The 25,036-nt window shown below is 50.3% G+C and overlaps 9 protein-coding genes across 9 annotated transcripts; 6 read left to right on the top strand and 3 right to left on the bottom strand.

Annotated features, from left to right (window-relative positions):
* Positions 1 to 45: 45 nt before the first annotated feature.
* Positions 46 to 2,226, top strand: FPRO_08450 (putative MTO1 protein; the record flags this gene model as incomplete). The annotated part of the gene is made up of 3 exons (XM_031222119.1): positions 46 to 140; positions 216 to 480; positions 541 to 2,226. 3 exons carry the CDS (start codon positions 46 to 48, stop codon positions 2,224 to 2,226), a joined length of 2,046 nt encoding a protein of 681 aa, XP_031087610.1.
* Positions 2,227 to 2,656: 430 nt separating this feature from the next.
* On the bottom strand, positions 2,657 to 3,674 carry FPRO_08449 (uncharacterized protein; the record flags this gene model as incomplete). The annotated part of the gene is made up of 4 exons (XM_031222118.1): positions 2,657 to 2,756; positions 2,808 to 3,054; positions 3,109 to 3,428; positions 3,487 to 3,674. The coding sequence occupies 4 exons, from the start codon at positions 3,672 to 3,674 to the stop codon at positions 2,657 to 2,659; spliced, it is 855 nt and encodes a 284-aa protein (XP_031087609.1).
* Positions 3,675 to 5,126: 1,452 nt separating this feature from the next.
* FPRO_08448 (uncharacterized protein) lies at positions 5,127 to 7,961 on the top strand (the record flags this gene model as incomplete). Its single annotated transcript, XM_031222117.1, has 9 exons — positions 5,127 to 5,708; positions 5,806 to 5,985; positions 6,049 to 6,224; positions 6,319 to 6,356; positions 6,412 to 6,485; positions 6,556 to 6,616; positions 6,715 to 6,872; positions 6,996 to 7,276; positions 7,508 to 7,961. The coding sequence occupies 9 exons, from the start codon at positions 5,127 to 5,129 to the stop codon at positions 7,959 to 7,961; spliced, it is 2,004 nt and encodes a 667-aa protein (XP_031087608.1).
* A 4,291-nt stretch (positions 7,962 to 12,252) lies between these two features.
* FPRO_08447 (uncharacterized protein) lies at positions 12,253 to 13,287 on the top strand (the record flags this gene model as incomplete). The annotated part of the gene is made up of 1 exon (XM_031222116.1): positions 12,253 to 13,287. One exon carries the CDS (start codon positions 12,253 to 12,255, stop codon positions 13,285 to 13,287), a length of 1,035 nt encoding a protein of 344 aa, XP_031087607.1.
* A 265-nt stretch (positions 13,288 to 13,552) lies between these two features.
* On the bottom strand, positions 13,553 to 14,587 carry FPRO_08446 (uncharacterized protein; the record flags this gene model as incomplete). Its single annotated transcript, XM_031222115.1, has 1 exon — positions 13,553 to 14,587. One exon carries the CDS (start codon positions 14,585 to 14,587, stop codon positions 13,553 to 13,555), a length of 1,035 nt encoding a protein of 344 aa, XP_031087606.1.
* Positions 14,588 to 15,903: 1,316 nt separating this feature from the next.
* Positions 15,904 to 17,766, top strand: FPRO_08445 (uncharacterized protein; the record flags this gene model as incomplete). Its single annotated transcript, XM_031222113.1, has 2 exons — positions 15,904 to 16,206; positions 16,258 to 17,766. 2 exons carry the CDS (start codon positions 15,904 to 15,906, stop codon positions 17,764 to 17,766), a joined length of 1,812 nt encoding a protein of 603 aa, XP_031087605.1.
* Positions 17,767 to 18,876: 1,110 nt separating this feature from the next.
* Positions 18,877 to 19,961, top strand: FPRO_08444 (uncharacterized protein; the record flags this gene model as incomplete). Its single annotated transcript, XM_031222112.1, has 2 exons — positions 18,877 to 19,232; positions 19,289 to 19,961. 2 exons carry the CDS (start codon positions 18,877 to 18,879, stop codon positions 19,959 to 19,961), a joined length of 1,029 nt encoding a protein of 342 aa, XP_031087604.1.
* Positions 19,962 to 20,529: 568 nt separating this feature from the next.
* On the top strand, positions 20,530 to 21,559 carry FPRO_08443 (uncharacterized protein; the record flags this gene model as incomplete). The annotated part of the gene is made up of 2 exons (XM_031222111.1): positions 20,530 to 20,835; positions 20,891 to 21,559. 2 exons carry the CDS (start codon positions 20,530 to 20,532, stop codon positions 21,557 to 21,559), a joined length of 975 nt encoding a protein of 324 aa, XP_031087603.1.
* An 896-nt stretch (positions 21,560 to 22,455) lies between these two features.
* FPRO_08442 (uncharacterized protein) lies at positions 22,456 to 24,047 on the bottom strand (the record flags this gene model as incomplete). Its single annotated transcript, XM_031222110.1, has 2 exons — positions 22,456 to 22,737; positions 22,788 to 24,047. 2 exons carry the CDS (start codon positions 24,045 to 24,047, stop codon positions 22,456 to 22,458), a joined length of 1,542 nt encoding a protein of 513 aa, XP_031087602.1.
* Between the last annotated feature and the right edge of the window lie 989 nt (positions 24,048 to 25,036).

The raw sequence follows: 25,036 nt of genomic DNA, 5'->3' as shown, positions 1-25,036 counted from the left end.
TTGATCCCGTCATGAGGGCAAATTTTACGACGACAACAACATGAAATGCGTGCGCTACTAAGACCTAGGGCAGCCGCACTACGGCATCAATGGACAATTACGAGACGGCGGTACCTTGCGAGTGTTTCCGGTGATTTACAGTACGTCTCAGCAAACAATATCTCGTCGTCATGACACCCATCGCATCGCAAACCATCACTGACACCCCGCTCTAGACCTTACGATGTCGTCGTAATCGGAGGCGGTCATGCGGGCGCTGAAGCATGTGCTGCTGCTGCACGATCTGGCGCAAGAACAGCCTTGGTAACGCCGAAAATCGACAACTTGGGAACGTGTTCCTGTAACCCGAGTTTCGGCGGCATCGGCAAGGGCACGATAATCCGAGAGATCGATGCGCTCGATGGATTGGCGGGGAGAATTATAGACAAATCAGGTGTACAGTTTCATACTCTGAATCGGCGAAAAGGCGCTGCTGTCTGGGTTCGTCGACTCTTGGGAATCGTTGTTGGAATAATCAGTGACTAATGAACCCGGCGACAGGGACCCCGCGCTCAAATCGACCGAGAACTCTACAAGAAACACATGAAGGCCGAACTCTCTTCGTATCCCAATCTGTCGATCGTACTCGACAGCGTGTCCGATATCGTCACTGAGCCTCAGGAATTGTTCGAAGGCGCGTCAAGTCGCATTGCCGGCGTGCGCCTGGAGTCCGGTCAAACTCTCCCAACAAAAAAGGTCATCATAGCCACAGGGACATTTCTCGGAGGCGAAATACACATCGGGCTGACGGCATATCCAGCTGGTCGACTCGGTGAGGCGGCGACATTCGGGCTGAGCAAGTCACTGCGTGATGCGGGCTTCGAGCTGGGACGCCTCAAGACTGGCACACCCCCCCGAATCGACGCAGCGAGCATAAACTATGATGTGCTGGAGAAGCAGTATGGCGATGACCCACCAACACCATTCAGTTACCTCAACGAAACTGTGGCCATTCAGGAGCAGATGACTTGCAGTGTTACGTACACGACGGAGGATACTCACCGGATAGTACGTGAAAACCTTGATAAGACCATACACATTCGAGAGACAGTCAAAGGCCCACGCTACTGCCCCTCTCTCGAGTCAAAAGTCATTCGCTTCGCCGACAAGGAACGACACATAGTTTGGCTCGAGCCCGAAGGTTTGGACAGCCCTGTCATCTACCCCAATGGCCTGTCCATGACAATTCCTGCTGAGGCGCAGGAGGAGGTCTTGCGCACAATCCCAGGTCTCGAGAACTCAAAAATGCTTCAGCCCGGGTACGGTGTTGAATATGACTACATCGATCCACGTGGTCTGAAGTCGACCCTCGAGACAAAAGCCATCAGCGGTCTCTACTTGGCTGGTCAAATTAATGGCACAACTGGGTATGAGGAGGCTGCTGGCCAAGGTGTCCTTGCGGGCATTAACGCCGGTCGTTCGTCTCAGGGCTTTCCACAGGTTTTTCTCTCAAGAGGGGATGGGTACATTGGCATCATGGTGGATGACCTTATCACGAAAGGTGTCACTGAACCCTATCGGATGTTTACCTCTCGAAGTGAATTCCGCATGGCATCACGTGCTGACAACGCTGATGTTCGACTGACATCCAAGGGCTATGGGTGGGGCGTCATATCGGAGAAGCGCTGGAGTCGTTTCCGTGATGAGAGACAGCAGATTGATGACCTTACCAAACTCTTACAGTCGGTGTCATTGAGCCCCCTACAGTGGATCGAGAAGGGGTACCATATGAAGCGCAACACTCAGCGTCGCGATGGTATAAATGTCCTCCGTCTCTCAAACCCTGAAACACGTGTCGACGTCGATCGGCTTGCACCAGTCATCCCAGGCGTAATGGACTTTCCGCCTCGCGTACGCCGACGTGTTGAAATCGAGTCCTTTTATGCCCCGTACATCAAAATCGCCGAGTCAGAGCGCAAGCAGCTAACAAACGATGAGCGCGTCAAGATACCTCTCGATCTCAACTATGACAATATCCCTGGGCTTGCAATGTCAGAGAAGGAGGCACTCAAGGCAGCGAAGCCAGAGAACCTCGCACAGGCGAGGCATGTCGAAGGCGTGACTCCGTCGGGCAGTTTACGTTTGCTCGCTCACGTTCGTCGAAGGCCTGAAGCATACTTGTTGGAGAATGATGCTTCACGTGGGCGCAAGACAGAAAGGACGAATAAGAATCGAGGTAGTGTATAGGTTAATTGGGATCAATCGCATATAACTGGCGTTTCATTGAATAAGGTATCTGGGGGGGAACAAGAGAGGTTTTAAATAGATCTTTTAAAAGTCAAAGATTTCTGCCACACTCTCAGCATTATCGTCTAATTGAGAATTCGAGACTGAAAGTTCGAATATGCAGTTTAAGATTTGTTCTATCATCATCGACGCTAGTGTTGTACATCAAGGGGGTATATGCAGGATGTTCTAGCTCAAGCTCAAGCTCAAAGTTCTGTTGGAGCCTTGCTGAACTTTGTCTTGTTCGAATTTTGTCTTTTCGTTCAAACCTTGCGTTTCCTGCTTTCTGTATGACCCTAGGCTCGGGCCGCGTTAGGTGAAGCCAAATTTGTGGCCTTTTCTGTTACTATCGTGGTCTGCAGCTTGATAGACTTTGAACGGCGATGTCAAATCAATCTCTTTTAGAGTTCTGCTTATTAAGGATTTTTACTGCATCCTTTGTGTAGATGTAGCTTGCACCACTCCAAATGGTGGTAGCAGCAACGACGTATCTGGGTACATTTAGAATGAGAGTTATGGAAAGCCAGTATGGTATAACTTACTGCATGACTGTCAGGGCAGATGACAAGTCGGTGCTCAAAAGGGGCGCAGCAGTCGTGACTCCGACGAGCGCAAGTTGCAAGAAGGTGTTGTACTTGCTAATAGTCGTGGGGCGAACTTCAGCTGATGGAAGTGAAAAGTCCCAATAGCGGGCAAATGTCTTTGGTGGAGGGAGAGAAATCCATCGGTAGTAAATTGCAGAAATAGCGAGGCCGACATCACGACCCAGGATGATGCCAGCGCACCAAACTTTTACACATTAGCTTTTGAGTTATCACGGGTCAACAGGGAGCATGCACGCACTCGGCAATGCGCCCTTGGCTGCCAGACAAATGGTCAGGATCGTCATGAGAGTTTTATCTGCCATTGGATCAATGACTGTGCCCACGACTGTCTTGCTGTCCCAGCGACGCGCAATCCATCCATCGAGGAGATCTGTTACACCGGCATAGGCAAAGAGGCCAACTGCCCATGCGTGCTGATCGTGAAGAACGAGGTATCCAATGACCGGGGCAGCGACGAGACGTGTGAAGGTTAATATGTTGGGCAGCGTGTAAATGTCTTCGTGCAGGACGGCAGCGGGGCGTGAGGGCTTGGTATCGTTATCGTGTACAGGTTGAGTCCTATGTACAATGGGTCAGTACAATGCAGTCAATCGGTACAGCTGGACCCTGTACTCACCCGGTAGGATTCTCCTCTGGCTTTTTCTGTTGGGGCTTGTGATCCGACCATGACTGGGCCTTTGTGAAGAAGAGACACCGTGGGGTTGATGCTATCGTGGGTCTGGGCGCGGACCTCACGAGAGCAGGTATTGACCTCGCGGTACACCTCGTCGTCGCCCGCCAAGCCAATCTGGCGGAGAGACTCATCTCTGCGCTTGTCTTGTCCTTTTCGAAAACGGGCGCTGCCCAAACCCTCTCGTCAGTCGCTCAATTGCTCCCGGGAAGGTATAATCTTGCTTGGTTATTCTGGCGATGCAGTTGGAGCAAAGTTGGGAAACCCCGTTTAGAACCCCGGACCCCGCTTATCTCATGTCACGATTTGGCAATATCGAGATGCCACCAACTTCGCGATCTTGAGTCTCATGATATATAGTTGAGTCTCATACTCTCAATTATCTATTCATTCGACTTTATGAATTTCAGACCATCATATATCATGAATATTTAAAGCGTCTGCTACTATCCCAAGGCCCTCTTGTTTTTGAGTTTGTCTCAAACCCTGTTGGTAACGAAGCCGGTATCATTGGTTGTGAGACTCTTCAGTATACTTGTAGGTTGCGACGAGTAAAGGCAAATCGGATAATTAACGTATCTAAGCATTTTCTGTCTGAATCAGAGTTTCACAGGTCATATTAAGGGTTTACTTGATACATCTGTAAACTTAAGTTGAGATTGACAGCAGCGCAGTTCAAGATGTTCAGAGAATGGAAAACATGGGCCTACCCTAAAGTGCCAGTGTATGCTGACACAGAGCATGCCAACTGCCCAGTTCTCGGGAGATAGAAAGCTGGATCGAGAGGTCCTCATACTTGGACATTTTGGGGGGGGGGGGGGGGGCATTGTGAACTCCCCGAAGATTGGTCAGAGAGTATAGCCGTAATACGTGGTAAGTACGGACAGCCAAATCTGGATGAAGACGTGTCGGTGGCTTCTCAGAAGAGCGCTCCAGATTACAATACGACTATGATCATTACCACGGTGACTATTCACAACACTTACAGTCGTCGCGGGCAGGCGGCGTACAATTCGTATCATGACCATTATGGCGTCCCCCGCACTGCAGCGTCGTAGTACAATAGCGCAGCGTACCTAGGTGGTTGGGGTTGACCAGAGGCGCAACTGGGAAAGCTGGTGGCTGTTTCACAGACGTCACTATGTTCCCACTTCTTAGCTATTCGAAATCATTAGACCGTAGACTGGCCGCTAAAATCAAAAGGAACTACGCAGATGCCGAAGGGACTGATATGGATCGTCTGCCAAAAAATGGCTCCGGCGTGAAAGAATTGATAGTCAAGGTCGAGATCGAATTGACAGGACTGGACCGGACTGTTTAGGGCGTAGCGCTAGCGCTGAGGAACTGGCAGATCAATCCGAAGAATGTGACGCGGTCCCACGTGACCCCGCGTTGTCACCTTCCACGTCCCTTGGAGAGACAAGGATCATAGACAGGGATACCAAATCGATAACTTAACTCAGACGACGCCCAAAACATTAAACCATAACTCCAGATTTTTAGAAATCAACTTCAAACCGTCACCCGAAACTCAGTCGATCTGGCCAAACTCTTGTTCTCAAAACCGCTGGAGTCAAAAGGCAAAGATGGCTGGGTCCCGAGAGGATCCCGTCGAATTGGGGAGCGACATGGACGAAGATGAAGCGCTACGCTATGCTATCGCCCTTTCACTCCAGGAACAAGAGGGACAGGGAGACCAGAGTTCGCAGATCCCGAGCGCCTCAACCTCGACATCCCACCGGAACGGGACTGGCTCGGGCGGGGCCTCCTTGGGTTTGCTCTCGCTTGATCGCAAGAAGATGGAAGAGGAAAGGTTGCAGAGGTTAGCCAAGCGGCGCCGCTCGCCAGAGGACGAAAGAAGTGTTGACGAGGTCCCGCCGGCAAAGAGGATGACACCATCCGAACCTTCCAGGCCTGTAACCGCACCGGCAACGGCACATGTATTACCGAGCTTCGTTCCCTATCCCAAAGGTGCTATCAAAAGAACTTGGGCCAAAGGGTATCCGCGGACTTCCGATGATATCAAGATCGAAGAAGTGTTTCAGAAGGACAAGTTAGAGCTTGCTCTTCTAAGCTCGTATCAGTGGGATGATGAATGGCTCATGTCCAAAATCGACCCGAGAAAGACCAAGCTGTTGCTCCTGGCATTCGCCGATAGTGAAGCCCAGGTGTGTATCAATGACCAGTCCTGACTCGTTCGGGATATCCCTCGCTGGGCCCCTCAAATAGACAAGACTAAGAGGCTGACGCCGAAACCTGCCGCAGAAATCAGAGATGCTATCAAATGCGCCACCGGGAATCAAGTTCGTCTTTCCGGCAATGAATGGGCCTGGGGCTATGCATTCCAAGCTGCAGTTGCTAAAGTACCCTGAGTATCTTCGAGTTGTGGTCCCAACTGCCAATCTCGTCCCCTATGATTGGGGGGAGACTGGCGTCATGGAGAACGTCTGTAGCTGAACCGAGGCGATTTGATGCCGTCCGTGACGGGATTGCTAATGAGTTCTCCAGATGGTCTTCGTGATCGACCTCCCTCGTTTAAAGGACCCCGCGAATTATCGGCAAACCGCATTCAGCACCGAGCTCGGCCGATTCTTGTCAGCAACTGGTGTTGGTGAGGGCATGGTCAGCAGCCTCGCAAACTACGACTTCTCACAGACAAAGCACCTTGGCTTTGTGTACACCATGTAAGCCTATCAAGACCTTGAAGATTGGGTCATGCATGGCCTGATGATCATCATGCTTGACCCGCATGAACGATGCACTGATACTAGATTCTAGCCCTGGTGGACATCAAGGAGATTCCTTGAAGCGAATAGGTCAGTGGACGCAAGTTTCGATGAATGTTGTGCAACAACGGCTCATGTCATGTAGGATACAGCGGGCTGGGCACCACTGTGGCTGCTCTCGGGCTAGCCACTGACGAACCAATCGAAGTGGATTTTATCGTGGGTACCATTAAAGTCGCATACCAGTCTAAAGAGCATTGATTCTAACCACGGATGAGCCTTACTGCAGTGCGCCTCTCTTGGATCGCTAAACTACGACTTGGTGGGCGCAATCTACAATGCATGTCAAGGTGAGGAGACGTCGATACTGTGTACCCCCCTCTGCTGTTTACCACACACATAGTCATTCACCTGTAATAGATGTGGACTGACGAGTGGTGAATTGCAGGAGATGATGGCATGGCCGAATACAAGTCGAGAATAGGCCGAACGGGCGCAGCGTCCAAAAGCAAGGCGTCAAACCCGTGGCAGAAGAAGCTAAAGGACCGTTTCCGAATATATTTTCCGACGGATGAGACAGTTGGCAGAAGTCGTGGTGGGCATAACGTAAGTTTACCTGGAGCATGGCATTGCATGGATGGATGATCTTGGATAAACTGGAGAATCCTCACATGCGACAAGAAAGACGCAATGAAAAGCCAACGCTAACTTGTGAGCGCGCTGATGCAGGCTGCGGGCACCATCTGTGTCCAGCCCAAATGGTGGCGCTCGCCAACCTTCCCCACTGAGCTGGTGCGGGACTGTGTTAACACCAGAGATGGGCTCCTGATGCACAGCAAGATGATCATGGTATCACAGACGCAAGCGGGAAGTCAATTGCAAACGCGTCCGCAAACGCGACCGGAGCCGCGACACCACGATTCAGGGCCGGCTGCCGCGGAGCCGAAAACGGAAGAGATGTCTCTTGGCTGGGTCTACATTGGCAGCGCAAATCTGTCAGAAAGCGCATGGTGAGTGAGACCCTGACCCTGCCCCCATCGAACCCCCTCTTTTCTGTAAGACATGGGGGAAACTTGAGACAAGGCAGCAAGCGAGCGAACATCAACGGGATGGTGCGGTTGTTTAGGTAGTGTAGCGCGCTACTAGCTGCCTCTTGAGGAGAATTTCAGCATGACTGGCACGAAACTGTGACGATCTCATGAATCTAACGCTGACGGTTGCGGCTACGTTGTGCCATACAGGGGCCGCATTGTCAAGGACCGAGCGACAGGACAGCCAAAGATGAGTTGTCGCAATTGGGAGAGCGGTGTTGTAGTGCGAATTAGCAACCCCAAAAACAGCAGCACCGTCTCCGCCAGCTTCAGCACCAGCGCCAGCGCGAGCGCCGGTGCCAGTTCCAGTACCAAGGTCAAGGCGGCAGAGGGCCAGGCACGGTCATCGGTGCGGGCGGGGAAGATATCGGCGGAGCCGGACAAGGGATGTGATACGAGCCAACACAATCATCACCACTACCAGATGCAGAAGCAGAATCAGAAACAGAAACAGGAGGAAGGGCTCACGGACACAGATGCACACGCAGATTCAGACATGATGAGCGGCGCTGTTTTCGAGGGCACAGTCCCAATACCAATGCGACGACCAGGTCGACGCTATGGTGAGGGTGAAGAGCCCTGGTTTTACAGTGTGCAGGGCTGATCGACCAGGGCGCGTTTGTTAGCCATTTTTGGGGCACTAAGCGATCAAAGATGAAGAAGAAGGGCAGAAGATGCACTGAACAGGTGATAGATGTTGAGGACGGCAGTTGTGAATAACCCTGTCATCTCAGTTTGATATTACGGTATTGTAAGATGGATTGGATGGGCGTTGGCCTCTGCGCAGTACCGTATCAGCCGTATGTACATATCTGGCAATCTGCAGATGCTCACGTTTCGGATTCGGCATCATTGATCAGTCGACGCAACGGTATTGCGATGCGGGCATGTGAACAGAACCGGTTGATAGCAAGGTCACGCCCGTTTACCGATGATAGTGATACCACCATATATCCCGTAAGGTGGTTAGTTTAATTACTATCAAATGGCTCTAGGGATTAATGACCCAGGTGTTTGCCAGGTCCAGGAATACAGATGGAGATGAGGAGACGTAATGAGTTGATTCTCTGAGTGTTAGTATCGTGGCGATGCGATGGGATGCGATTGGGATGCGACAGGGCACAGCCGATGCCAAGATGGGAGTTGGATCATTTCAAACGGAAGACGGAAGCACGACGAGCATCAGTATCTCAAACTGTGGGTTTGGGGTCGAATTTGCAAATCAAATCATCAAGGCCAGGACCAGGTATCTCGGTACTTGGCGGGCTGACAGTAAAACCCATGCGAATGGTCTCAAGCGATGACACACGATTACAAAAGCCAATTGGGGGATCCCACCCAATGGGAGGCTGAGTGCCGCCTCGTCAGTCGGCTCTCCCACCTGTGCGTGCGTTCTTTCCCAGTCCCAGTCGCCTTTCCCCCCTCCAGACAAAAGCAGCAGAGAACAAAGAGCAAGGACAAGGGACAAATGGCCAGGTAGCCAGGGTGTGGCAGCCCAGAGGAGAAAGAGTGATGGGCGGAGTAGCCAATCACGGTAAAAGGCAGAGATGGCCTGCAGTACGGCAGGTGCGACAGCCAATCAGAAGCCCCCAAAAGGTACCTGGGAAGAGGAACGGGTGGAGAGCACTAAGAGCGCCCCAGAGACCCATAAGACAGGCACCAAAGCCAATGCCGGAGGTCGCTGCATACCATGTCCATGGACTTGACCTTGTTCGTTTTCATTTTCATCATTTTTCAGGTCCATGTCCATGCCTAAGACATGGGCTCCTGCTATTTTTTCTGTTCCTGTTTGCGGGAGTAAGGTAGCAGTGTCGGTCCGGGGAGCTGCTTGCGCGCGCGCGTTCCACAGTTATGGAATCAATTAATCAATCTGGGCAGCAGCGTCGCGTCGCAGATTCGACATGACACGGGAGACGGTGTTTAGTCTAAATGCCGATAAGGCACAGCAGAGCATCAAACACGGGCATCCATGGCATGGCAGTTGAGGTGACATGATGTGAGATGACTTTACATGGAATACGCCATGATATCCGTCCGCATCAGACTCCGTAACTCAATTGACGCGCGGCAGGATAAGGCACGTTAAGCTAAGGCAAGGCGAGCAAGACAACCAGACCCAGACATCCAGACAGCTCGTCTAAGACTAGATGAGCAAGGCCAAAACACAGGGATCAGCCAGGCACACACCAACACCAAGCCCAAGCCAACCCAACACCAGCGAGATTTGCATATCCAACGGGCGAAGGAGAAAATCTGGAATCACCAACTAAACCACGAACCGACTAACTAATCGCACTAACTAATCCTCTACTACTTCGGCATCTTCCTGTGATTTCATTTTGATACAGACCTACCTACTCAAGATTGGGGCAAAGCCAAGAGAAATGGATAAATCGGACCTCGTGTCAGGGGCCTTTTGCCTTACACCCCCAAACAATAGAAGAGCCGACTCAAGAGTGAGTGATACTGTCATGGACTGTAGAGAGGAGAGGAGCTCAGCCCAGAAGTGATGTGATTGAGCTGTGATGGTTGTCTATGGGGGCTGTGGTGCTTTGGCCCTTCTTCTCCAATGTGGATAACAGAAATCATCCAAAAAAGAAAGAAGAGGGGTCAATGAGTGTCAAAAACAGCACAGACGAAAAGTGATGATGAACATCCAATGACAAGGCGGCTCAAACGAGTTCGCATATGATGGTGTAGAATGTCGTCCAAGATGATAACAAAGAATATAATGGTATTGTTAGAGAGGGAGGATTGAATTATTCTGCAGCGCCAAATCAGACACATCACATACATGCCACACACATATCGAGATAGACGAAAATCATAGCTAGAGGCATTGTGATGGAATATTCTCAAGACAGAACGGCATAGTGCGTCACTGATGCATTAAGGAGGGTGAAGGGAGAAGGGAGGAGGGGTGCAAGGGGTGAGGGATGTGTCCCCAGGCGTGTCTCTATCAAAGCTGGATCCACCTCCAAAGCACTTCTCATGAGGAGAGGTACCGTCTTCAGGGACGAGGTGAGGTAGTTCCAGCTGGGATGGGACGGGGGGACGGGGGGATGGGGATGTAAGTTTTCACTGCATTAAGCTTCCCGTCGATTTGGAGAAAGGCTGAACAGCTCTAGCTAGATCTGAATCTTAGAATTTAGATAGTGAAGAGCTTCTTTTGAATTGAAGAAAGCATCTTGAGAGAATGATTCGCCCAAGCCCTTGCACAAATAGCGATCGAATTCTTCTAGAGTGAGACACAGACAGACCTGGAGGGAACCCCAAAGATGATGGCAGGTAAGGTACCTAAGTGACCTCGACACAGCTCGCGGTCTCTCGGCCGCATACAAACAGCCCGCAACTACCTCTAGAGTAGATCCGGAAAGCCACCACCCACTTCAACAGCAGGTGTGAGACACCACCACCACAAGCACGTACCGATACGGGAGGCAGGCTCTTGAGGTACTTCGGCACATGCTCCGACAGCGCGATGTAGGGGCTTTACTGGGGTATCTGTTCAGTCAGCGGAAGTACCTGCCCAATGGTGAATTCAGGACGTTTCCAATGGGCCTGACCCCTAGGTACCTGAAGTTAGTAAGGTAAGGTAGAGTCGAGGAGGAGGCAGGCACCTACCTCGTAGGCGGGCGGGCGGGTACGTACCTTTCTCATACCCTGCCGTACATCTTTTTGCTGCCCTACCGACTCAATACCACCTGTATGGACTGCCGTACTGACTGACACTGACCCGACCTGTCCCCAATATCCCTGGAAAGATGGCCGCGGGTACCGTAGGGAGGTTAGGACCAGGTACACCTTACCTGCTTGCAGTTCCATTTCTCTCTTCCTCCTTCCTAGGAGGTCCAAACGACATGGATGGCAATGGCAATGTGAATGAATGACACGCGTGGATATGGAACGGCATCTAAGCTGAGGGAAAGGCCGGATACAGACACTACCCAGGATGTGGTTGACGCAGACGGGAGCCAGCCAACAACCTAAGTGCCAGGCCAGCCGGGCCCCAGATTCAAGCCCAGGGAATTACTAGGTACCTACCTGCTCTCTCCTAAATCCAAGCTTGAGTCCATCCATCTATGCCATGGAAGCGCAAGTGCAACTAGCCTTTAGCCTGCCCTGTAGTGTAGATTGCCTACTTGGGTAAGTGCATTGCATTGCATTCGACTACATTACATCCAAGCCATCCACTTACACCTCAACTTCACTTCACCACATTTCATCCACATTGCTCTCTTATTCTTTATAATTTTCTTCTTCGTTTTGCCGACCATCTATTGTTGACTTTGACGAACTGGCTTTTACAATCATTGCCACCTGGCGCTTGAACAGGATACACACACGCTTCGAACCAATTACGTCGTGCCCTCATTTTCTCAGATATTCTTCACCCAGAAAGTTTATGGTGAAATAAAGAAACAGCTCACGCTCTCCAATACGCCCGCCCTTTTGCCACAACTGGAATACTTTCGTCTTTTGCAAATAGCCTTTTGTTGAAGGCCCTCGTGATACCCATTTGCACGCACTGTTCGGTGCAATTTTACGCTGTCGACTCTGCCCCCCCATTGTTCGGTGCGGCTTCTTTCACGATAAGAGAAAAGGACCTATCACCTTTCGTGGCTGGAATCAACGCTCGATCAGGCGTTCAATTGCTTTCCGCCTCATTCGCTGCAGCGACCTGTTATAAGGCAGTGTTCGCCAGGAGGAGGCTCGAGACTGGTACATAAAACCCAGGCCATCCTCGACTTAAGACTTAAGACTTGGAACTTTCTTCTTTAAAGACTGACTTAAAGTCCAAGGGTTTAAGATCACTCACATACACTCAAACCACCCTTCCACTATCCCTGCCTTCTCCATCTACCTCTCTAGCCTTGAAGGGCATCTCTTCCAACATGGCTGGAACTATGCCACTTCGACCGACGTACGTCGGTTTCGTCCGGGACACTACTGATGCCCTCCTCATTTTTGAGGCATGTCTCTCTGGCACACTCTCTCATGTTCCTCGGCGACCACATGACCGTGAGCGTCAGGATCTCATCAAGAGTGGCAATATCTTCGTCTACGAAGAGCATGCTTCTGGAATCAAGCGCTGGACCGACAGCATCTCATGGAGCCCTAGCCGCATCCTGGGCAACTACCTCCTCTACCGCGAGCTTGAAAAGCCCTTCCCACCCGGAGAAAAGAAGCGCGCCAGGGGGAGGAACGGCAAGTCAACCACGCAATCCGGAGGCATCTCAAAAGCCCGACAACGGAACACTGTCCCTTTCCCACAAGGCCTCGAACATGGTAATGAGTATCCTTCTGTGCCCAGTGATGATGAGCGCCATCTGGTCGGCTCGCTAGTCGACTCGTACGACTTCAAGGAACAAGGACTGGTCAAGAAGACAATCAGCATTACCTACCAAGGCGTGCCTCACCACCTCGTTAGCTATTATAATGTGGAGGACGTCAAGGCAGGTCTGTTGTCTGGTCCTTCGGACGACCCCAGACTCCGCGGCGTTGTCCCTCGCACCGAGCTCATGAATGGCCAGAACTTCCGCGCCCCGGTTGAGGAAGCAATGGGCGGCAGCTACATGCCAAGCATGGTTGCCTCTATCGGCTATCCGACACTCCAACACCAGTCACAGATGCATCAGTCACAGATGCACCAACCACAGATGCACCAACCACAGATGCACCAGTCACAGATGCACCAGCCACAGATGCACCAGCCACAAGTGCACCAACCACAAGTGCATCAGCCGCAAGTGCATCCGCCTCAAGTGCATCAGCCACAAGCACACCAACCACAGGTACACCAACAACAGGTATACCAGTCACAGGTGCCGTACTCACCAATGCAGTACCAGTCACAGACGTTGCACCCAACACATGGTTACCAACAGACCTATGCTGGTCAGCCTAACGCGCCTTCAACGTGGTGGTAGGAACACTCAGGACGCCGATCCTGAATGACAAAAAAGACTTAGATATCTTAGCATAAGTTTAAAATTAAATACCTTTGCTGAGTATATTTTGACATCCCATACCAATCAATGCCGTGTTTCTAGATGTGAACTCTGCTATGCAATCAATCACCTTAAGCCTTGTAATCCTGACAAGTGAGCCCCTGTATACCCAGTAGTACAGAATCGATTTAAGTGTTGGGCAGCTCCATGGCAACTCGCTAGCAGCCCTGAGTCTCGTATCCCTCTAGGCTGTCTGGCGCCACACACTCTTCATCATGTTGGTAGCGGGCCATGTAGCAATAGCTGCGACCATCAGCTCTGGCATCAGCCCTTCTTCAGTGCTCCAGTGAGCCGACAGAGGCATCCATGGAAGTGTACCAAGGACCTCAGCTTTCCAGTTATTCTTCCACTCCTCTTCATTGGCGGCATCGCTGCTTGTCGCTCGGCGCGCACGTTCAACCAGCAAACGGACGAGCTCGAGGGCAACCCACGCGCACCATGAGCGAGCGGCCATGATACCTAGCTTGGCGCTCGTCTTTGGCGATAGGTTGGTAGCACCCTTACAGGTCAGCCAGCAAGCGCCTTCGCCGACGTTGTAGACCAGGTTACAAATGATCTGTGCAGTCATGAAAGCCGTGTTGACTCGGTTCGGAGCAGGCACCTTTGCACCATTCGCGTCGAGTTTTTGACCACGTAGACGAAGGATCAGATCCTTGGCCTCGAGATATGTGCCGATTATACCCCACATACGATTCATGGTGCGCCACTCACCCAACATGTTGGTGAAGCCCTGGATGTACTTGGACAGGTTGAGGGCTAGAGTAGCAAGAGGCGGCGCAGTCGCGGTAGAGAGGACGACCGAGGTCGAGGGCGGTAGCTTGAAAGCCATCTCGACGACCTTGCGAGCGGAGTGACGAAGAGTAGTCCGACCCAGGATGTTGAGAATAGCACCGATCAAGCGGGCGGTATAAGTTGTGAAGAGGAGGACAGTATCTGTGCCTCTTCGCGTCTGAATGACGCGGTTGAGATGTTCGACGAAGTCATCTACGGCAGATGGCGACTTGAGGAGTCGCGCGAGAGGACTAGATTTTTGTGCGACATTTTTGCTTTTGCTGTTGATGTTGATGTTGATGTTGGAGTTGGAGTTGGAGTTGGAGTTGGAGTTGAGGCTCCTTTCGATAGGCTCGGCCGGAGGTGCATCGGCGACGACGGGCTCCGCTGAGGGAATGACGATGGCCTCGGCGGGGGACTCAACTACAGCTGTTTCTGTTTCTGTCATGGCGGCGGGTGATTAGGGAGGGAGAAGCTCACGGTGAGCATCGAGAATATCAAAAGAAAATAGAACAAAAATAGAATAAAAATAACCGAAGACAAAAAACTTGGCAAATGGAGGTCAAGGTAAGTACTAGTAATGTAATGAAGAACCAAGCATGGTATGGTAGGTATGGCCTTACCTAGGTTATTAGCGGTCTCAGGGACGACGTGGGGACATGAATTTTTATCAATCAGTACATCTACCATGTACCTTTATCCTTTTCGCTGAGTTGACCGAGGCCGCAGGTGAAAACTCCGTAATCCTTAAAGGACCCGTGCCTCGGTAGTGGAGTTGGGTGAATGTGATTCGTGCGTAGGCCCGAGATATTTGCTCGGTACAGGCAAGGATGATGAAGCAAAGGATAGAGCTCGTTCGCTTATATACTCCCTATATTGTGATAAATGTAGCTATCGTATTCGATGTACGTATTTCGATTATCTTTGTTGAAGGTCTTTCGAATATCTGATTATACTGTTGAGCCTTGAATAAAACCCAGTATGGCTCATCGTTGAACTCCGACGGAACGCCCCGGATATGTGGAATGTCCAGATTAGGCAATTTTCTCCCGAAGCTTTCCTTTGTGACCAAAATGAGGCATTACGACATTCTTTCTTGAGAGTTATTCTTCAGTTGGAATAATAGAATAATATAGACTAGGCAAAATTTGACTTTTCCTTAACGTTTGAGACTTGTCGGGTCTATTTCCGAGTAAAACACATGCAATGCAATCTTGAGAAAACAAGAGCTACGGGTCGTGAACCGACCCAAACTATGGATTACACTGCGTGGTTGCGTCAGACCGACAACAACTTACAATTATGGATGTTTTGTTCTCAGATTCCTAGACTTTTCATCTTGTGATAAGTTGATGACCTGCTAAACATACTTCATGTATTCATGACAACCTCCATATCGGCAGTTTTCGAGTAACGTGACCTCGTGTCCAACCCGTGTACAGAATGTGGACGTTCGCGTACACTCTTTCTTCCTCCATCGCGTTGCTGCCTTGAGTTTACGAGAGTCAAATGCTTCACTTCAACCGAACTCGGTATCGCTTCAGAGCCCACGTGGGCCTGAACCTTTCAGCTGAAGTCCTTATTCAGCCAAAGCTGAGCTGAACGAGGTTAGCGGAGGCTGGTGCCTTATTGGCTTGGCAAGGGTCGATATTCTGCCTCTCTTTCCTTTACTATGTAACAACCTGCCTCAGTCTATATAAGGCCATGTTCAAGTCTTTCACTCGGAGTATAACGACATCCATCGCACGCTTCACAAGAAGCAACATGTCAACGCCTCAAGAAATCCAGCTCCCTGGCTTCGGCCTTCCCATCAGCTACGCTGGGGCTCATTTTCCAGTTGTCCTTGGGACAGAAGACGGGGAGGGAGAAGGGGACTGGAGAGCCAGCACTTTGACAATTCGAGAAGTCTGCATGATCAAAGTCATCGAGGACCTCACAAACAAGCCCGAGTGGTGGATCAAAGTCAATGATGATGAAATTACTGCCAAGTGGAAGAAGGAGGCTATGGAGATGCCATGGGGAGAGTATCGAGTATACGGTGATTTCACCCAGGCCATGGCCGATGCTGTGAGTGACATCTCTCAGCCAAAATACAATGGTCTCGCTAAACCACGATAGTGTATCAGGGAATTGCGCAAAAAGGCAGATATTTACCAAAAGACCGGCCTCATTCCGGTCATGGATTACGCTTCTGCAGCCATCAAATCAGATAACTTGGTCCCCAAAGACCTCCGAGATGCCCTCATAGCTGCCGTTTCCCCTTTGGAAAATGTTCCCGAGAAACACAAAGACTGGCATCCTGGCAGTGATGGCAAGGTGCTTGACATCGTCCACCCTTCGCTGTGGCCGCTTGTCTATGGGCGATCTCTCATCCTCCCCGACAAGCGCATTAATCTCGAAGAAGCGCTGCCGCATTGCGGGAAAGGCGTCGTTATCCCTGTCGACGACAGTGATGTCAGCAAGCGGCATCCTAGTGCCTTTTCTAAACGCTTCCAGTGGCTCCCTTGCGATGTTGACCTGACTGGCGAGCACCCTCGCATCGACAGCTACATCAACAATGTGCACCCGGTCAAACATGCCGAGCTCTATCCCGTCATTGAGAAATTCGTAGAGAAATCGCTGCCGGCTTGGGATGTCATCTATCGATGGCATAAGGACTTCGAAGTCCAACGTGTCTTCACGAACAATGTTCGACCAGATTGTAAAGTTCCCGAGATCTGCGGAGATGAGTGGTGTTCAGCCCAAAATCGGCCACTGGACGACGATGAGGAGCCTCGTAGAGAAGACGAGGACTATGAAGAAGATTACGAGGAATCTGATCGCAACAAACGCGATGAGGAATGGTTCAGGGAGACCCATGTTCCAGAACTTCCGGACCCTAAGACTGAATTGGAAGAGCTCGTCAAGATCGACCCTAGAGACGTAAAGACCTCTGGCTTTTTTGGCAACGCTTCTCGAGTACAGGTCATTGTCAAGCTTGCGAACATTCACCTCACCCCTGAGAAGCCAACCTACGATGGTGGTTCATGGCATGTCGAAGGCCAGTTGAATGAGCACATATGTGCAACTGCACTCTACTACTATGACTGCGATAACATCACTGATTCTCGCCTTGATTTCCGCACAGTTGCCAACAGAGAAGACCAAACTTTAGACCTGAGTTACGAGCAGGGCGATTTCGACAGCATCGAACGAGTTTTCGCGATTGATCCCGGCGCAGACACACTCCAGAACATTGGCAGCGTTCTCACACGCCAGGATAGAATGCTCTTCTTCCCCAACGTATATCAGCATCACGTCAGCCCCTTTGAGCTGGTTGATAAGTCTCGTCCCGGCCACCGCAAGATTCTAGCCCTTTTCTTGGTCGACCCTCAGATTCCTATCATATCAACTGCCAATGTTCCTCCCCAGCAGCGCGACTGGTGGGCGGAGGGGTTGCTCAGGAATGATCGCTTCAATAACTTGCCCCCCGAGCTGACACGGATGGTGGTGGATAACTTGGATTTCCCTATTGATCTGGAGGATGCTAAGAAGATCCGAGGGGAACTCATGGCGGAAAGGACTGGTATGCAGGGTACCCTTAACACCAACCTCAAGAATCTTGAGTGGAATTTCTGTGAGCACTAGGTAGCGAGTCTGTATGAACGGTCTGTTCTAGCTTTTCGTCATACCGAGCTCAAGGTATCTGGAACAGAGTTGTGCACTTGATGAAACCTCTTTAGGCGGAGTTGCTCTGGGGTCTATCTAGTCACAGTATATGTCAAAGCTATTTACGCAAAGATACAGAATACTACATTAATTAGTAGATTCCCGTATAAGATTAATCTTGATTCATTAGTGTGCCATTAGCTCAGATATGCCATAGGTCAACGAGTTGTGTGAGTCAGCTTCCAAACACCAACATGCGAGATTGGACTTGTTGGTGCCGATCTGTGCATGTTCCATGATCTGGTTTAAGCCCAAGCCTGATAATTAGTTTAGTTTTGATTGAAGTTTTACAGGTACAAATTAACCTTGAACCCTGAGCATCCATTGTCAAGGCACACAGGGATAGCTTCAGTATAACCGTGGGCTTCTCAAGTCACCCAGTGCATGGTCTCAAGAAGCAAATTGCTCAATGCAATACCCAACAGTGAATAAAAAGTACTGCTTTATTAGTATATTCCTTCCATGTCAGGGCGGTAAGAAAATAGACTGACGAGCGGATATGCCAAGCAGAAATCTACAAGGTTGATCCTCCATCTGCGGAGGATCAGACCAGAACCGGTAAGTTTGATGGGAGCTGACCCCTGACTATGGATACAAGTCAGGCTTTTTACACGAAAATCAGAAAAACCAAGAGATGCTTTGGAGGATTCAATAGGTTCCTGTCTGGGTTTGAAGGATTAAACGAAGGTCTTGGTTGAGTGAATCTGAAGTGGAAATCAGGGCTGAATGTGGAGTTTTGCTGGACCGAGCGTTGTCAAGGCGCAGTTATAGTCGTATATATCTGTGAACTCCTGACTTTCCCTTGAGAAGAGTTCTCTTGATTTTGGCTCTTTTGGCTCTGCCCTTTCTTTTTAAGTACTGCTGCTGTTGGCATCATCCTAACAAAGTTGTATACCCTCTCACTACCTACGCTCGTTACTCTTGAGATCGACAAAGGCTACCAGATACCCAGTCTTGGCTTGTCAGTGTAAGTAACTCAACTTATTGGGAAACAACATATAAACTCAGTATACTCCGTGCGGCATCATCATGGGCATCCTCGACGATCTTATTCCCAGGCCTACGGCTCCTCCAGCTACGAGAACGCTCAAACAACGAGCAGTAACTAGTAGCCAAACAACAACGGAAGAGATCACCATCACAATCGCCCCAGATAACACTTGTGGATACATCTCAGAACGACTTGGAGCCAGCAGAGCGTGTCCACTCAACGACTGGTGCTACTTCTTCCCACCCGTGCCAGCCCAATCATTCACAAACGGCGGTGTTTTATGCTGCGGAGAGACATCTTGTCAGTACCACGCAACATGTATCAACTCGGAGGAGTACTTTGTGTCGAGTAAATGCGATGGTGGTTGCGAGGTTGACAACTACACTCTGAAATGGTAACTCTCCCTTCTTATCATATATCATCAGACATAGATACTCACGAACGCCATAGTACAGACTCAGCATCTCCTTACTGTAACACTGTATCATGGGAGGGAAGCACATTCGATTATTGGTGCAACGACCTCGATATCTCTACAGCACAAAGCGCCGCTCTCACCTACAAGGGCCAAACATCACGAGATTTCGGCACCATTAATGAGCGAGACTACAGCTCTCTACTTTCTCAAATGACGGAGGCGCAAACTGAACGCAGTGTCAATGCCGAAGCGACAGGAACAGCAACATCCCAATCTGCCGCTATCGAGACAAACAAAGATAGTGGCAGCTCAGGAACTCCGGTAGGCGCAATCGCTGGAGGAACAGTTGGCGGTGCAGCAGCACTCGCTCTCATAGGCGTGGCAGTGTTCTTCTTCCTCCGCCGAAGAAAGAAGAGCAAAGCTTCAAGTTCATCGAACTACCAACAAGCACCTGGAGGTGACAAAACGGGATGGAACCAGCAGCAGCAACAGCAACAGGGTGGCTACTACTACGATCCAAATTCACCGTCCACGGGTTATGATGGAAGCCCAAGTGGTCAGTATGGATATCAACAAGCTGGAGGCTATCCTGCTGGGCATCAACAGCCTGCTATTCATGAAGCGGGTGGTGAGGCCGTGGGGAGCATCCCTCAAGAGCTTCCAGATAGTGGACCTGGGGAAAAGAAGCCGGCAGAGCTTGCTTGAGTGTTTGGATTCAGCGTTGTAGAGGCTCGAGTTTTGTGCCTACTGTAAGCTGAGACGGTTCAGTCCTTATATCTTAATCTGTAAATGTCCTCTTCATTATCTTGACGTCACGAGAATACGTTATGCAAACAGATCCACTATCAGGGCTGAATGCAACCACAGCCTTGATACTTGCTGCGAAACAATGGGAAACGAGTAGAGACGATTATATCAAAGATACTCCATAATAATTTGCTTCAATTTTTTCATCACAAGCAGAGTGGATTTGACGTTGAATAATTGTTTTTTTTATTTTTTTTATGATGTTGATTTAGATGCCCCATTTCTATGCCAACTACGTCATGGCCTGACCAAACTTTATTATTTGAGTGCTTAAGTTATAGGTAACTTATGCGCTCGCTCACTCGCTAGCATGCGAACTCATGCCTAAACCAGACCAGACCAGACCGACCATCTTCAAGCTTAACCCAACTCAATCAATTCATGCAAATACTATAACTCGCGTACATCAATCAATTTAGCGGGCCCCCCCTACGTCGGACATCGGACATCACATTCATACCCTATCATGTCCTCTAAATGGACCTTCAAGGCCCAACCTGGCATCTTTGTTGAACTCGCTGACATTGCCCATGAATATCCTGGAGAAAAAGTCACGACGCAACCAAATCTGGGCCTCATTCCAGATCAGAAATACCCTTCTGATGATCCAGATGCACCCGATCAAAGGGACTGGGCTCGTCTCGCGGCATATGTGAGATGGCTCAATGAGAATAGCTCCGACAATGTCTCATACAAAGTCTTGTACCTCACGCGACATGGCCTTGGGGTACACAATAAGATGCACGCCCAAGTAGGCTCCGAAGCGTGGAATGTATGTATTATCGTTTGAGCCATATCAATATTGCTTCATTTACTAACATGAGAAGACAAGAGTGTCATTCCAAAATGGGGACGGCGAAGAAACCTGGTTTGACGCGTTTCTCACCGAAGTCGGTGAAAAGCAAGCTCATGATCTCAACTCCTTCTGGACCGATCTCATCGAAAAGCAAGGCGCACCACAGCCCAAAATCTTCTACACAAGCCCTCTAGCGAGATGTCTTCAGACAACGGACATCGTCTTCTCACCACTCATGACCTCACAATCACCGCCCCAACAACCCATCGTCAAAGAACTCCTCAGAGAGCGCATCACTCGCCACACCTGCGACTACAGGAGGGATCGCACATGGATAGCCCAAAACTATCCCAGCTACAAGATCGAAGATGGGTTCGAGGAGGAGGACCAGTTCACCAACAGAGTTGAGCCTGAGACTGACGAGGAGCATGTTGTGAGGAAACAGAGGGCTTTGGAGGATATCTTTAATGAGACGGCCAAAGACGACGACTTTATATCGTTGACAGTCCACTCGTACGCGATCCGAGCGATTCAGGCCGCCGTGGGAAGTGGTGTTTGTCGGACACGTGAAGGGACAAGCATCGCGATATTTGTCAGGGGCGAGAAGGACGGAGAGGCAGATGGCCCAGAGCTGCACATGAATGATTATGGGTCTGCAGATCCTGCGGGCGTGAGCTCGTTGAGAAGATTCTCCATGTGATGGACGTTAAGAATAGATGGGTTAGGCACATGATATACCGTTGTATCAAAAACATAATGTAACGATGATGAGTACTAAGTTATCTACCTACTAGATCGGCGATACGGAGTGCTTTTTCTACTTTCAAGATCATCACCTCTAAAGTCTAGATATCCGAGGTGCCTTTATTACTAAAACTAGGTACCTAGGTAGAGCGGGTGCTGTTTTGAAGGCTTTCTACGTTCCTTCTATTGCCATATTTCAAAGGTCGGATAACCCAGAGCAATCTACCTAAGTACCTACCTAGGTATGGGACGTCTACCTACCTACTACCTACCTAATTTGGTAAGATCTCAAGCCTTTCACCGATGGAAAGAGATACCAGTTATCATAGATCTACCTAGGTAGGTATCTACCCAGAGTGCTTCTTTTGGTAGGCGTTACCTGCACCCTAAGGCTTTCCTCTCCTAAATGGTTTCCAGGCAGTTTGGGCGCCATATTTCTGCGAAACCGAGAGAAGGAGACAGTTGACCAGGTGCATTATTACCGAGAGTGGAAGCTAAGGTCTGGAAGACTTCTCTACTTTGGGCGGAATCGTGAAGGGACTTTTTTATAAGCGAGGTCAGGGCGCAAAGAAAAGATGATAGATGCATGTCTTTATGAGAAAATGAGGCTTCAACGAATCATTATTCGCAGAAATAATTAGCACAAGAGCTCGTTCGACAATAAAATCTAAAGTCAAAGAATTAAAAATTAAAAGGGCCACGGGAATGGCATTGGCTGCTATGATGAAGTCCTGTCTCCCTTGCGCTGTCTCATGAACCCAAAACGCCCCTTTTCGACTCACTATTTATACGTAACAACATATTATTGTCGAGTGGCCATTGTTATATAGAAGATGTGCTGTTGAGCCATGCTTACCACCACTTGAATGTACCACTGGCCCATGTCTTCCATGGACCGCGCCTGGAAGGAATCTTGTTTTCAGGGACAGAGATCTCGTAACCATCATCGACATCCTTGGAGACACTCTTGGAGGTCCACGAGTTGTCATCGGTCTGGAGCCACTTGTTGAATCGGCCCTTGTCCTTGTGGCGGTAGGACTCGACGGGTTGAGGGAGGACCTTTGTGCACTCGGTGAGGCTGTTGATATTGTTGACGCCCAAGAGACTGAGACGGACATAGGCGCGGGCATAGTCCTGGGAAAAGTCAGTGCTTGCTTCACGAAATATTTTTGAACAATACTCACCACGTTCCAGGCGGCTTGGCCAGTGCTGCCGCTGGCAAAGGCCTCAAAGGCAGGTTGGGTAAGGGGGTGGTTGGCGAGTGCCACATCACTGGGGAACTTGTAGACACGCTTGGGGGCGTTCTGGTCAATGGTTTGCTGGTAGAAGAGAATATCCCAGACACCGGGAGTGCTGTCCTGAGGATCGCCATCACGATCAATGTTGGTGTGATGCTGCTGAGAGGTTGTGTGCGCGCCGATAAGAGCAACAAGGTCATCGGGGCCAATTGTCTTGTCCTTGAAGAGGTTGATCAGAGTGAGAGCATCAGAGTGAACGCTAGGCAGAAGACCGCCGAGGTTGGCCTTGGTGCTATCCTTGCGTCCAACGAAAGAGCGGACACGGGGGCCGAGAGGACAGGTAACGGCAGCAATGTTGGAGCCCATTTGGATCAGATCAGCCATGGTGACCTGGGCGAAACCATACTGTGTGTGGTACTTGTCGTAGATGGTCTGGTAGTACTCGCCGATCTGCTGAAGACCCATGTTCTCACCACGGGTGAGCTCGTTGGAGAGAATGATGGAGCCATCGGCACCACCGCCTTGGGAAGCGGTCTTGAGAGACCAGGTACCGGCATCGTGGAAGCCAATGCGCACAGCATATCGAGCCCATCGTGTGCAACGGCCAGCCTCGCCCCGGAACTTGTCCTCGAGTTCGTTGGAGATGTATTGCCAGACACAGCAGGTATCACGCTTGCAACGTTGAGAGTTCATGGAAGGGCAGCCAAAGTAGCGCTCGCGGCTGGTGGGGTTACCATTGCCTTGGAGGATCTTCTTGATGTCACTGCCGACCGAAGTGAGGGACTTGTCGCTGAGGGTGGCAAGGTCGCCGATGAGGGAGTGGGCATCGAAGCTGTCTCCGGACCAGCCACTGCCACTGCCACTGTTGCTGCCGCTGCCACTACCTCCACTACTCTGGCCGGGCCATGAGCTAGATCCTCCTCCATTTCCACTGCTCTGTCCAGGCCAGGAGCTTGAACCGCCACTGTTGGTCTGTCCAGGCCAAGAACTGGAACCACCTCCATTGCCATTGCTTTGGCCAGGCCAGGAGCTTGAACCGCCGCCGTTGCCTTGTCCTGGCCACTTGTTTCCACCCCATCCACTGCCCCAGCTACGAGCAGCAATTCGTTCGATCTCCTTGATGGTCTCACCCATGCCAGGGTGAGCAGCAGCCTCTGGGATAGGCGCAGCAGCCAGAGCAGCTGCAATGAGAACGGTAAACTTCATAGTTGCGATGAAAGATAGTTCGATGGTAGTGAGAAATATTAATGAGTGATTCAAGTTTGGATAAAAGAGTGAATGGTGCTTCTAGCGAGTGTATGAGAAGCAGATTAAGAACGAGTGTGTAATGAAAAGAATGACAGGAGAAATGAACGTAGAGTGATGGTAGCTCACCTCTTACAGAACTCAGCAGACAGGAGGGGAGCATCATGTATATATATATATGCCAGAGGCCTCTATAGTCTCCATTGCCTCTATCAAGTCGCTTTGACCAGACGCCGAGAACTCTCGGCACGATAATTCCAGGCCCCTGGTCTCCCCATAGAGCTTTCTTTCTAGCCCTGAGACTATGAAGGGCTCGATCGAGAAACAAAAACCAACAAAGGACGCTTAAATAAACCCTGCAGTTCATCAACGGGACGGCATGTGTCTAGAACTCCTCAATATGGGGTCCCCTGTAGATATGACCGTCAGTGCGTAGTAATTGCTCACACACCACTCGACGTTGTAATCTCTTCCCGGTGAGAAGCTGACTTGTCTCTTTTCTCTGCATCTAATTAGAGAAAACATCTTTGCAGTGTCAGTAGTGTCGATGCCACGGTCGTATGTGGATCCTCGGGTGCGTGGAGAGCGTTGAGGCGTTGACGCAGGACGCCTCGTCCCATTAAACAATGGTCTAAAAGTTTCACGTCGGCTGAACCACTTGGTTTTCTTGCGAGACTATCGGAAACCGGATGGGCCAAATCTCTTGGTAGCGGGTTTAGGACGGATGAGCCCGAGATTGTATGTCACCAGATGGGCTTGGTAGTGTAATGCCACGCTCATCTGTCAAATGTAGGGAACGTTGACCATTGTGACGAGAGCTTTACATCGAGGTCTCGAGTTATTGTTCTCTCTCTCTCACCGTTGAATCCAACGTTCAACCTTTGGCTCGTGAATGTACGATTCGTCGCCTGCAGTAGTTCCAGGGGTACATGCAGCTGCGTGTAAGATGA

The sequence above is a fragment of the Fusarium proliferatum genome, assembly GCF_900067095.1.
Source record: "Fusarium proliferatum ET1 genome assembly, contig: FPRO_scaffold011, whole genome shotgun sequence".
In the NCBI taxonomy this organism is placed as follows: Eukaryota; Fungi; Ascomycota; class Sordariomycetes; order Hypocreales; family Nectriaceae; genus Fusarium; species Fusarium proliferatum.
The sequence above is the reverse complement of the archived record's forward strand: the minus strand, read 5'-3'. Positions and strand labels throughout refer to the sequence as shown.